This window comes from Haliotis rufescens, unplaced genomic scaffold (assembly GCF_023055435.1).
Source record: "Haliotis rufescens isolate VD_foot unplaced genomic scaffold, xgHalRufe1.0.p SCAF_7, whole genome shotgun sequence".
In the NCBI taxonomy this organism is placed as follows: Eukaryota; Metazoa; Mollusca; class Gastropoda; order Lepetellida; family Haliotidae; genus Haliotis; species Haliotis rufescens.
In genome coordinates this window covers 59,689,376-59,703,189 of record NW_025964361.1, presented here as the reverse complement: position 1 = coordinate 59,703,189, position 13,814 = coordinate 59,689,376, and the positions used below count along the sequence as shown (strand labels likewise).

The 13,814-nt window shown below is 36.5% G+C and overlaps 2 protein-coding genes across 6 annotated transcripts in view; both read left to right on the top strand.

Moving 5' to 3' along the window:
• Positions 1–13,814, top strand: part of LOC124147532 — a 159,542-nt gene that overhangs the window by 45,355 nt on the left and 100,373 nt on the right. For 4 of the 5 annotated variants that reach the window (XR_007218934.1, XM_048387367.1, XM_048387366.1 and 1 more), the window contains exon 2: positions 7,196–7,339. The exons of the other annotated variant lie outside the window; for it this stretch is intronic. Coding sequence is in view for 3 of the 4 variants with exons in the window: in XM_048387367.1 (XP_048243324.1) it covers positions 7,196–7,339 (144 nt within the window). In the remaining variant the exon portion in view is untranslated. The remainder of the gene's footprint in view (positions 1–7,195; positions 7,340–13,814) is intronic. 5 annotated transcript variants of the gene reach the window in all.
• Positions 1–13,814, top strand: part of LOC125376054 (multiple epidermal growth factor-like domains protein 10) — a 184,177-nt gene that overhangs the window by 161,184 nt on the left and 9,179 nt on the right. The window contains exon 3 of the mRNA XM_048387376.1: positions 12,356–12,553. Coding sequence (XP_048243333.1) covers positions 12,356–12,553 — 198 coding nt within the window. The remainder of the gene's footprint in view (positions 1–12,355; positions 12,554–13,814) is intronic.

Below are 13,814 nucleotides of genomic sequence, written 5' to 3'. Positions count from 1 at the left end.
GAAAAACATCAGTTATCACAACTGATAAACTCTATTTCAGAAAACACACAATTAAGATAAGATACCTCTTACACCACATTTCAGAAGTCACTTCCCCTGTATCGCGAAACTATTTCGCCATACGTTCGTGATAGTGCCGTGAGAGTAAAGTGACTCGAAAATGGCGGGATAATACCGTGAAAGTGGCAAGAAAATGCCGCGAAAGTGGCGCGAAGTTTCGCATAAGTGGCGCAAAGGTGACTTGATAATGACGAGATAGTGACGCGATTGTGCCGTGAAAGTGGCGCGATAGTGGCTCAATGGTGCCGCGAATGTGGCGCGATAGTGCCGCAAAAGTGGGTAATAGTGCCGCGAAAGTGGCGCCATATTGGTACACTACATGTACACTTCAGAAAACCTGTCGTGTGTTACTTCCCCATGTATATCGGATGCGAAGATACATGAACATGTATGTTCAATCTGACCTGGAGCTACATTTAGCCTGTTCCTCTTGTTATATTTAGAGAGGTGTACATGTAGGTGGTTAAGTCCATCAACAGTACAAAGCTTTACATGGACATGATCTTCAAAAGTGTATTTTTGTCCGCAAGGATGCAACACCTATTCTATATTAATAGGAAATTCATCGACAAATGTTTATATTCGCTAATGTGTGTAACTCATTTCTATCAGTTATCAATAGTCTTCGGAATTCGGAGTAGTGTATGAAAACGCAATTCCCAGTGGTGCCTGAATAAACTGATTGTGTATTTCTAGATTCACCCCAATGTTGGTCGTCGATTCATCTGATTCATACATACTTAGGACTTGCGTTCGTCTGTTTATGCCTGAAATGCTCAGTGTTAACAGCGGCCATCACAGACTTTGTTTCACTTAGCATTCAAGATTGAGGAAAAGAGTGAGTGAGTGAAGTCTCAGGCGTTCACCACTTCGGTGAAACTCACGAGCACGGGTATGGTGCTGACAAACCTAGAAACATAATCGATATAACTGGAATACTGTTAAAAGCAGCGTTAAACCCAACTAACTCACTCACTCTGTTGATGCCTCTCTGAAGATCTGAATAATAAGGTTATCATACTCATTGCCAAATATTACGTTCTAAAATAGGTACATTTACAAAGCGGGATTGTTGGCGCATTCTCTATGTACCACACCATATATTAATGAAGTGTAGGACATTTCCCCACACTGGCAATGCCCTACTCGGACAATAGCCCATACTGACATTTCCTCACATTGAATATATTAATAATTTATATTACAGTTTCATTTACATTGTGACAAATTATTATAATATGAACATTAAAAGTCATCATCACTTGTTAAGTTCACTAGATGTCACCAGCTGGACGTGATATGGGAAACAAATATTGCTCTTTGTTTATCTGTCCTTTATTTGAAGAGAGAGGAAGCAACTCATTCATGAATATTCGTATATTAAACGTAGCATGTTTAAAATGTATTTATTTTATAATAGCCCAAGATTAGGAACATTGAGAAAATTACCTTATCCGACTGCTCGGAAACTTGTCTCAGATAAACACAGATTCTTACCAAGTCTGATCTTCTTTGACAAAGAATGCATGAACTGGTTGAGTGACCTCCTTCAATCAGGTTGAAAGGATTACCCACAGAGAAAGAAATGATTAGAAATCTACATGCTATAACGTATTCACGATATATCACTTTATTTATTTGAAACTTCGCGGTAAGCTCCTTATTCCAAATTATAATGAGAGGTATCCTAGTGGGACTACATCAAATTCCAAAACACAGTATGTGTATGTCGTAATTAAGGATAATAAGAAAAGATTATTATACTCTCTACATATAACGGATAGAAAGGTCATTATGATATCGATTGTTGCGGCTATTGTACAGTTGTATTGTTTTGCCACAAAGATTAACAACACAACCACTGTTTTAACAATGAAAAGGTAAATTGAAGAAATGGAATTGTAATCTCATTTTTATTCCTTAATAAAGTACCTTGTAAACCAGCGTTGTGGGAGAAACGTTTTAATGGCCGTGGAAAACAATATTCAATTTCCTCGTAAACAGATACTGACAGTATGTGCAGGATTGTACTTTGCAGTGAGTGTCCTGTTTCGAAGGTGGATGGCCTGCGTGTAGCAATCATGGCCCGAAGTGGTGATGCCCGGGTCTCTCTTTTGGGGGAGCTACCTCAATGTGGTGACACGTTGCCGATATCGTTCTAAGTGGGGAAATTGTGCTCTGGCCAACCTTGAAATGCCTTGTCACAGATGAATGTGATTCATCATCAATTTGCTTTTCAGTTTCTTAATAATAACTCTATTTAAGACAATAAAAACGTTGTGTGACACTTATCGGCAAATATAATGTAAGTATTTATTTTCATGTAGCAGTGCAACACAGAATGTCTTCCATTCACACAATTTTCTTTTGAAAACTTACGTACTTCGTTTTAGGAAGAGGATAGAAATGAGACGTAGATCTTCCGAGTATGTCTATGTTGGATCGGTTTTATGTGCCAGGTCGCATCAGGAAACCGGGAATAGGCTACACAGTGATCTAAAAGTCTGCCCTCTTCTGGCTGTTGACACTAACACTGATTTTAGATGCTTGGGATACAGAAACAAACCCAGGACCAAAGCAACCGAATACTCAGTCGAAAAGGATGGAAACCCTTTTATCAAAATTACTGGTGACTTAGTATGTGAAACACCCGAAGAGCAAGTAACATTAGCCGACCTCGCTAAAACGCCCAATGGTATCAATGACCAGAAACTCGAGTTGATAACATCGAGCTTCAACGATAAACCTTCGAAACTTACTGACAAGAACTTGAGTCTGAAATCTAAACTCCATCGCCATGTGAAGATGGACAACATCATATAACAATCTAAATGTATTTGGAATTCCTGACGGGAGTTGTCAATCATGAAATGAAACTGAGGAGGACCTCATACAGTTCACGAAAGGAGCACTGACACTTCACTCGTCTGAAAATATTTAAATATAGAGGGCACACAGATGAAATATGATAATATTATTGATTGGTCGATCTTCGCCTATGAAGAAGGCAAGGATGACAGTGTGAAAATCGGACAACATAAGAAGAGAACGACAGAGAATGGAAAAGCTGGTTCTGGATAGGAAAGTGACCATGGTTCCAATTACTTGAACACATCTCAAGTAGCTATAGACTCTACACAAAGTTCGTATCAAAGTGATGCAATGACTAGCCTATGTACAGTACATGCAATGTACATTGACTACCACCATCATTTGTTGCCTATGTTACTTTTTGTGTACAAATTAGTATATTTTGTTTGACCAAAACCTGGTGTCTTAACAATTATGTTATTAATACAATACAATATGTGCTATGTGTGCGTGACCAAAAGAGTCTGGAAAGTTGTCAGGGGGTAGCGTTAGAGAGCATTTAACTTTTATGGGGTTTGTCTACATACATCCAGAGAGATTCCCAATATACACCAACTCAGATGAAATTGGTATGAATATGCTAGAGCAGAAGCCATTACATTTTACTATGACTTTGGTGATTGGTACAAATGTATTTTGAGTAAAGACTTCAATGCTCGTATCAGAACTTTGGATGACTTCATTCTAGATGATAGTTCCAATTATCTCCCTTTACCTGAACAAAATACGCCTGATATTGTTAAACGCGATCGATCTACATGTGATAATATTAATGAACTGTTATGAATACTCACTGATTGTTTAACATGCATACTATCAATGGAAGAAACATATCTGGTATTCCAAGTAATTAAACCTTCGTGGCACACTCGGGTACACGTTTTGTGGACAAGTTTCTAGCGTCAAGTCAGATGTTTACCAACATAGTCTACTTTAAAGTATAGTCTCTCACAACATCGGACCACGTGCACATGCCTATTGTGTGTAGTTAGAAACATCAACAAGGAGTATAATAAGATTGAGCAGGCTTAAATGCCAGCTTGTGCGCCAAGATGCAAACCTTGTGATGCTGATATTACAAATTATCTTAAATAGCTAGAGGCAATGGAAATATTCATAGATTCCTTATAGTATCAAAGAGGATGTCAATTTGGCAATTAATGATATGGAATACATCCTGAATTGTGTAACTTCAGTCTTTTGATATCCTATATAAAACCACTTTCCAATATGATTGAAGACACCGCTCTATGTGAACAAGGGAGATATTTGTATGGATATGCAGCTATTAAGTTTCGTTTCGTTTCGGTGTATATATTAACATCGTTATCAAGCAAGTGATGTACAAAAACGTGAAGTAGGCAGGTTTCATATATGTGGATAATTAATTTTAATACAAGGTTGAATGACGATAGATTGACGTCTAAAACCTTCCTACGTCACATTTCTGTACATCACTTGCTATCATATCTGTGTTTTGGTTAGTCAAGAGCCTCATCTTCTAGATGGCATTTCTATTTCTCTCATATTTCATACTGGACGCGAGTGACACTATGTTGTCAGACATACGTGTTAGAAAAAACGTCTTAATTAATTAATGTCCTGGCTGTCGTTGTTCAAAACAACCTCAGCGCTACGACTGTCGTGAGTCTATGTTAAGGTATGGGAGTTGCGATCACCTTAGCACTTAGATCGCTTTGTGACAACGGCATGTATACGAGGGACGAGTGTCGATGTTAAGAGTTCTGTAATACTTTGAATTCTCACATGATATGTGCTACTTGATACTTGTGCAGAAGTATGGCCAAGCTTTGTTACAAGCTGCCTCTACATTGAAGTGAGCACTATGAAGGTACAGAATGTGTAAAGTTCAGCTTCTTTAATCATTTTCGCAATCGATATACAATCCTTGGATATGCGTGTACTTCATTGAAGAAAAAGCCGCTACATAACTTTGAGAGATCACTTGATAACAGTCAATTATTTTGGAAGCAAGTTAAATTCATACACATGTGTTGTACATATTAGCCCAAACATTTGGTACGTATATCTTCAAGATTTGTTTGAATGAAGTTGATGATGCTATGGATACAGCTTCACCTCATAATGAACTGACCTGTGAAGATTCCGGGGTAGAATAGATCTTCAGCAACCCACACTTGCCGTAAAAGGCGACTATGCTTCTCGTAAAAGGCGACTACCGCGATCGGGCGGTCAGGCCCGCTGACTTGGTTGATACATGTCATCGATCCCAATTGTGTGGATCGATGCTCATGATGTCAATCACGGGATTGTCTGGTCCATAGTCGAATATTTACAGACCGCCGTCATATAGCTGGAATATTGCTGAGTGCGGCGTTAAACAACAAACAAACAAACAAAATAAATCATAATGAACTGGATTCCGCAATTACAGAACATGAGATACTAAGTGGTATATTATCATCACAGAAGGGTAAATCATCAGGTTTAAATACTGGAAGTGTTCACATCAACATGTCAAATAAGTACTTCATTCGATAGGACTTGTTCAACAGGCCAGTTTCTACGTGTTTTGGAGTAAAAGTGTGATGGTAATTCAAGTTTTTGAATGGCAAAAGATATTATCGTGATAACTACAGGGACACAAGATTAACTAGTGTTTTCGGACAGAATCTGTCAACAGTAGCTAACTGTAGATTAAAATCTTCGTCCAAAAATAATAACAAAAAATGTAACAGACAAGCAGGTTTTTACGCCCGGACATACTTCAATTTATAACTTGTTCACGCTGACTGCTGATATACAAGAATATGTTAAGTAAACTGTACGTTCCCTACGTCTTTTTTCAAAAATGCATTTGATTTTGTAGACAGAAAACAACGTACGCATGTTCTCGAAAAATATAGTCTACCTATTAATTTTGATTATGATTCAGTCCATGTATTACGATATAACGGTGATAACAGTAGTTTTAATGGGTTGTTTGATTGGCCTGCTTCCTGGACTGAAGCAGGGTGTATTAAGCCAAATTTATTGTTACTTTTTATTAATGAGTTGGCTGCTGAAAGTCTTGATACATGTCAAAGAGAAGTATAATTTTTGAAAGATTTACCAAAAATGTTTCTATTAAGGTTTGCTGATGATGATATTTTTATTTCTGATAGAGTAGATTAGCTACAAGAGCAACGGAATATTTTCGATGATAATTGTTTAGCATGGAAACTAAATGTCAACCTGTCAAAAAACTAAAATATAAGTGAGATTGTTAAACAGTTTTGAGTGGTATCTTCATTATGATATTGTAGAAGAGCAAAAGTACCTTGGATTATTGATCATGACCCCCATCTTTAAATTTAACAAGAGCAGTGTCAAATTTGGCGTCAAATGGAAACGGTCACGTTTAAATGTTCTTAATGTGGCCCGGACATGGGGAAAATTCCTCTGATAATATACTTCAAAATATGTAATTAAAAAAATAAACCTATCATTCTGTGTGAATGCGAAAAAGTGGTCATCAAATATTACGTGTACAGGTAAAATTACTTGCGCTGTCTCGAACCTGTGACTCGGTCCCTTTGACTTTAAATTTTTATCTCGATGTTGGCATTTGTCACATCAACAGCTTCGAGAAACGCAAATAAGCAATTCACATAGCTGTTGTAAATTCTGCCATATGCAGGCTGTGGAATCCTGAAAAAGTAAAAAAGTAAAAAACAGAGATCTATTGTCTTCCTTGGTTTCGTCCAAGGAAGTCATTGGCATTAAGTGCAAACAAACATCTGTCCCTGACATTTTATTGTTTTTTTTACACATGGACTTTTGTCACAATTTGTATTGGTCATTTCCTGCGTAATTACTTCAATTCGTCTTGCAGGCACGTCATGTGTTCTTGATTAATGGTGTATGCAGTCGTATTGCCATGGATCTACAATACTGAGCCTGTTACTTGATCTGGCTTTCTGGCTGGCTGTCCATTTCTCGCTGTCTCGAAAGTCCGTATCCATCCTTAAAAAGCCCCCGAAAGCAATACATACTAAATAAATATTAATTCGACAATCAGTCCAACGATTAATTCGCCTTTTGGCAACTACAAATTGTCAAGAATTAAAATATGTTGGGCATCTTCTATTGAGCAGAACATTAACATACTTAAAAGAATCGTGAACATATCATACCTAATAATAAGCACTTCGTTTATGTCGGTCAATAGCCTTTTATACAATAAACATTTGAAATTGAATTTGAATATTCACCTGATCTGAGTTTGTTGTACATAATACAGGTACCAGCTGCCCAGGAGGAATGTTCGGAGACACATGTAGCTACTCATGCCACTGTACACCGCCCTGTAACCAGACAACTGGAGTCTGTAACGGTGCATGTGATCGTGGTTGGTTTGATGGGAATGGGCAAACTTGTCAGAGAGGTGAGTTTTCTTGCCACAAGTGTGTGTATGAGAGAGAGAGAGAGAGAGATAGAGAGAGACAGAGAGAGACACAGAGAGAGAGACAGACAGACAGACAGAGGCCTTCTACGATCTAACTTGCGTCTTATGTATATAAGTCCCCAGCGTCGATGGCATACCAATCTGAAAACACTGACAACAGCTCTCAATACAGCCACAGCTCTCAATACAATTTTCTATCTTTTTTCACGTTCAAGATATTCGACAGTGACTTTATGCTAGATATTCATAGTTGCACTGACTTATTATAGGTTTGATTTAAACATATTTTATTCAGATTGAAATGGATTGGGAACAAGTTATCCAACTTAGGACTCCCTCTCCATGGTATTTACAAAGCTTGTACAGTAAATCATATACAAGAAAAACAGAAAAGAAGATGAGTGTAAAGATAACAAGAAATGTACAAAAGAGAGAGACTAGTATATGTACATTAAAGTGTTACCCAAATCTCTTTGTATGACTTATAAACATTTGCACTGCTTTAAAGATGTGTTGATTTTCGATAATGGACAAACATTCATTTCCGTTTAACATCAAATTTAAATCTAATTTAGCATTTTTGTTCACGGCGTTCTGTAAAATGTCCCGAATTATTATTAACATAGTTTTTCTTTGGTGGACGTACAATGGACACTTTAATAAATAATGATATGCGTTTTCACATGGATCACCACATTGACATATTGGATCACATTTTACCTCTATTCTGTATAAATCATAATTTAACTGGCTTTTCATGTATCTTAATCAAGTATGATAAATATTCAACTTTCTAACACCATAGGAAAAATATGGAGGTGCAATGACTTGCTCTTTTTGTATGTATGTCTTGAATTGGGATGTAGATGTACAATTTCTACCTGCTGCAGGAATAGTGTTCCATAACCTTACAGTTGATGGAATAAAAGAACACGTTGAGTGTTTTAATCTAGTATATGGAATCCCAATATTGTCTGAATTTCTTAAATTATATGATATATTTGAACCTACAGTGGTTGGTACAATGTTTTTAAGGTAAGTTGGAGCAATATTACTTTGTATTTTGTAGAACAAACATAGCTTGCGTTTCCTTCTTCGTTCTATTAGCGTTTCCCATCCTGTTTCATAATACAGATGTGTGTGCGAAGTATACTTTGGGAGCCCAGTAACTACTCTGGCAGCTTCTAGTTGGAGATTTTCTAACTGAGTTGATAATTCTATATTACACCCATCCCACACTTCACACGCATATTCGAAATGGGGTCTTATGAAGATTGTATATACTTTATTTAGTGTATTTCTGTTAAATATGAAATTTAATTTTCTCATCGAATTTATCATTTTTGATGTTGACTTAATTATGTTATCTACGTGACAGGACCATTTTCCGTTTGATGCAAACGTTATACCCAAATGTTTATGATTTTGAACATTCTTAACTTTACATTCATCAAAGTACAAGGTAATGAGGTCTGATTCATCTTTAAAGGAAAATATAACCGCTTCTGTTTTATCTGGGTTGTATTTAATTAACCAGCGTTTTGCCCAGTTACACAGCTTGCTCAGATTTAAATTTAGAGTTGATTCAACAAGTTGATTGTCTGGTGAAGAAAAGCCGAGTGCTGTATCGTCAGCAAAGAGTCTTGTTATGCAATCTAATTCATCAGCAATGTCGTTAACAAACACAATGAATAAAAAGGGACCTAACACCGACCCCTGTGGAACGCCAGCCTTCAAAATCCTTGGCTTGGATAGAGCCCCGCTTACAAACACTGATTGAGTACGATTGCTTATGTAACTGGACAGCCATTCTAGTAAATTCCCTTTTATGCCATACATTTCTAATTTGTACATAAGCCCTCTATGCCAGACACGATCAAATGCTTTTGACACATCGCAAAAAACCATGCAATATTTTTCTCTATTATCTAAAGATAAACAGATTTGATTATACAATTCAATTAATTGCTGGACAGTGGAATGGCCTTTTTGAAAGCCCGACTGGTATTTATATAACAATTTATTGTCATGAAAGTAGTTATAAAGATGCTTAAATACAACTCTTTCAAATACTTTACCAATACAACTAATGAGTGATATTGGTCTGTAATTTGTCACAACTGAATGATCTCCTTTCTTATACAATGGCATGACATGCGCTCTTTTCCATTCTGTTGGATATGTATTTAAAGCCAATGAATGATTGAATAACATACATAAAACAATACTAATGCTGTTTACTGTTTTCTTTAATAGGTTGTTACTTATTCTGTCTGGACCAGATGCCTTGTTAATTTGAAGACATTTTATAACGTCAGATATTTCTTTTTCTGAGATAGTTAATTTGTCCAAAATACTCTTAGTGCGTTGATTGAAATATGGTAATTCTTCCCGTTCTTCTGTTAGGGTAGATATGGATTGGAAATATTCATTTAATCTCTCTGATTTTTCTAAATCTGAAAATATAGTGGGACAGTCATCGGTATCTTGTTTCCTTAACGGGGGGATGCTCGTAGATGTTCCAGAGTTTTTGACGACATATCTTAGTAATTTCCAATATGATTGTTTATTTACTATATATAGTTCCGAAAGAAATTCATCGATGTTAGAATAGAACTTTTCTTTCGCATAACTTTTCATGTTGTTGACTTTATTGCGTTGTTTTTTGTATGCTATAATATCTGTCTCCTTATTACTCCTTTTTGATTTCTTTCGTAACCTATTACGTATCCTACACTCCTTTCTTAAATGTGAATCAAACCATGGTTTGTCATTTGGTCGAATAGTGACAATTTTCGATGGAATACATTGTGTTACAAAATCATTCAATCTTTCATACAACACTTCACACATATCATCAACATTTGTACATTCATTAAATAATACAGACCAATTGGTAGTGTTTATGAGATCATTCAATTTAACCAAGTCTCCTTTGTTATAACATAAAACCTTGCGTTTATAAGCTATCTTGGTGCATATTTGTGTGTCCATTTCCATATAAGTACCTCTGTGATCAGATATTGTACTATCGAAGTCGATCACACCACTGACCTTAACATCAACATCTTCACTAATAATGATTGGATCTAAAAGTGTGCTAGTTTTAGAAGTGACTCTGGTGGGCTCATTAATTACATTCCTTAAATTTTTTCTGTGTAAAATTTCGTTTATGTAGTTTTTCCTGTTAGATAATAAATTTTCATTTAAATCACCGACAATCACCATTTAACTAGATATATCCAATGCAACTTCGATAGAAGTATCTAACCGACTCCAAAACTGTATAGAATTGTGTTCTGGTCTGTAAACAGCACAGAGTAATAAAGGCCCTTGAGGAAGAAATATTTTTATCCATATACTTTCATCAGTAATATTTTCTAGTTCGTGCATTCTCTTGTATGTTAAACACTTAGTGATGTATATCATAACCCCTCCCCCAAAAGCATTTCTATCTTTCCGTAATGGATTATGAAATGATTGCCACTGTAAAGTTTCATTACCTACAGATTCATCCAGATGTGTTTCAGTGAAACAAACTACATCATATTCAGACAAATATTCTGCAAGATACCTTTGCTTATTACGGACACTCCTGGTGTTTAAATGGAAGATCGACAATGAGTGGTCAAGATTAGTTACATCACCGGTCAGTGGGCCAGGATTAAGTTCAACGTCCCCTGCAAGCTGTATTAACAATAGGAGTACGAGAATTACATTTACATTGCCGAGATAAGCCTGCAGAACACAAAGGCACAATCGAGTGTTACAAGCTTTAACTTCTAGTGATAAAATATAATGCATTATGTCCAGCTCGTTCAAAAGAAACTTTGTGATGGAAGATTTGCAGATAAACAATTGACACAACGTGTTAGAAGACTTTACAACACAGTTGAACACCTTATACTTATTATAGGTCCTATTATTCATTGCTGCTGCCAGTTATTTGACCTATTGTGTTGCCTCTTGTGGATGTAAGCTTAATCATGTTTGTTTCAATATAATGTGGTAACTATTCAATGATCTTGTGTGGTTAATTACTGATGTCGCAATTTAGGTCTGCAAGAACCGATTTCTGGGTTAACCTTCGTGTTTCAACATAGCGAGTCACCTCGTAGCAACATCCTGTAAAAAATCGAAAATGTTTCAAAGCCTTGCATCCCATTTTTTCATCCCCATCTGTAGTTTGTATATTAAACCTAGTAAACTAGTCTACCACTAGTTATATCTATTTTAAAGCTACGCGGATGCTGACACCATAACGCGACTGGTCACATGATGTTTGAAATGGTTTGAAATTAGATCTTTGATATTATAACAGAAGTGTGTGTCCTTTGGGATATATCTTTCAAACATTCACAATTTCCGCATGTCTGTAACAGTAATCCCTAATTAATTGTGCAGATATCACTTATCTGTTGGATCTACCAAGCTCAATTACCTAGGATTTAAGTAGTAACTTTTCCCTCATACAAATTGCAATGATAAGTTAATTTATCTTCGTACTTGTTGTTACAAGAGAACGTTGCCTTCCACAAGACAACATCTTAGCCCCCAACTGACTATGAACGAGGTAAAGGCTTGACTGCAGACAAAGTTGTGGATGGGAACCGGGACCAGAATCTGCTCCACAACTCCTGTTTTCACTCTCATTCTTCGGTACCTAATCCTACGTGGACAGTGGATCTGGGACAGCCGTACAGGATACAAGACGTCAGGATATACAACAGGGCAGGATGTATGTATTAGTTCAGGCAGCGTTGATTTTGCAGGATATTACAAAACATTTTAGTACATGCCGATCAGGAACAACGTGTTTCTGTCACATTTCAACTAAATGTGGTCACATGGTGTTATTTGACGTTCACACGTTCCAGCAACAAGATGATAGGTGAACTGAATCATATCAAGTGCCATGTGATTAGCTATTTGTTATTGTTCAAGAGCACATTGCATCCTGCGTCAGTAAATCAATTCTTTCATTGCATGATTTAGATCCTGATTTGATCAGGACTGCTGTCCTCACACTGAGTAACTCCAGCAGCTTCACACCCGGCGTCATCTGCTACACCTTCCCCTCTGACACACCTCAAACACCCAACAGCGTGTACGACGTGACGTGTGACGGCACAGGGAGATACTTCACCATCACACACAGCACAAGGCTAAATCTTTCTGAGGTGGAGATTTACGGTATGGATAATTGGTGATAGGAGATAACTGTGCCCTGTTTTACCATTTAACTGACATTTATGAAGCCATATAGTCAATGACGTAAAACATGTGTGCTACACAGTCGCAATGTCTAAGTATGCATTCTTCTGTATTATTACCAAATTTGAAATATGTTTTCAGGACATGTTAGATGACAATCTTTTCAAAATTAATAGCTGTGTGGGATCATTTTGGGTACACATGAACAAAAATATAGAAGAATGTAATGTCTTGGGCCATAGCAAATGTTCACCAAGGACATGATGGATAAAGAGTTACAGTGGCTCGAGTTAATAATAAAGAGCGGAGTCAAGCCGTTTTCCTTTGTACATGTAGACTTCTCCCTCGTGTCTTGATGTCTTGGCGGAAATATATTTTTGCCACATAAAATGAGTATGTTTTTGTATTGAAGGTGTCACATTATGTTTTTCTGACAAAAGTCAGTATTTTGTTCGCTTGAAGCTGTCAAATCAAACAGTTCGTCTCACTGTACTTTATCTATGTACGAAAAAAAGTCTCCACATTTTAGAATTCTTTTAATAGGAAAAACAGAGACTTGGACAACATTTTTCGCTTTCCAAACCAGTAGGGTTAGTAGATAATTTCATTTTTTTCCACGGGTTAGTAGATTCAATAATATACAACTCAATATTAAAATTCAATTCAAAATCAGAAGTTGCCCCAGTATCGCGTAATCGCAATGCTCGCACAGCAACCAGGATTCCGGTAGTGCATCACAAGCTTTTGGTCAGAGATCTTGCGAGATCAGTGATGGATGCAACTCGATGTTGTGGGTATTCAGTTCGAACAACTACTTGCATACAAAAAATTGCATACAACCAGTTGTACAGGGTGAATGTTAACAATGTTTGTTTATATTGTTATTTATGAGAAATTTAGAAATTTAGATACGCTGCATATTATGTTGCTTACCAAAACACTACTTAGTAAACATTGGCAGATGGCCTACATTCTTTATGTATGTAGAAAGTTAGTGTAAAATGTACGGTAACAGCCTCAAACATATCCTGCTACATTTAAACGAAGAAAGGTGTAAAATAAAATAGTAAAGACCCCACAATAATTAAATATCTTTTTGTTGATATATTTCTTATCTAAGGTAATAATACATATTAGGTACAGTTACATTAATCGATATAATTGTTAATACAGATAAGGAAAAGGTGCAGTGTGTTCTTATATTCAAATACCAGAGAATATGACGTGACACTGATAGCAA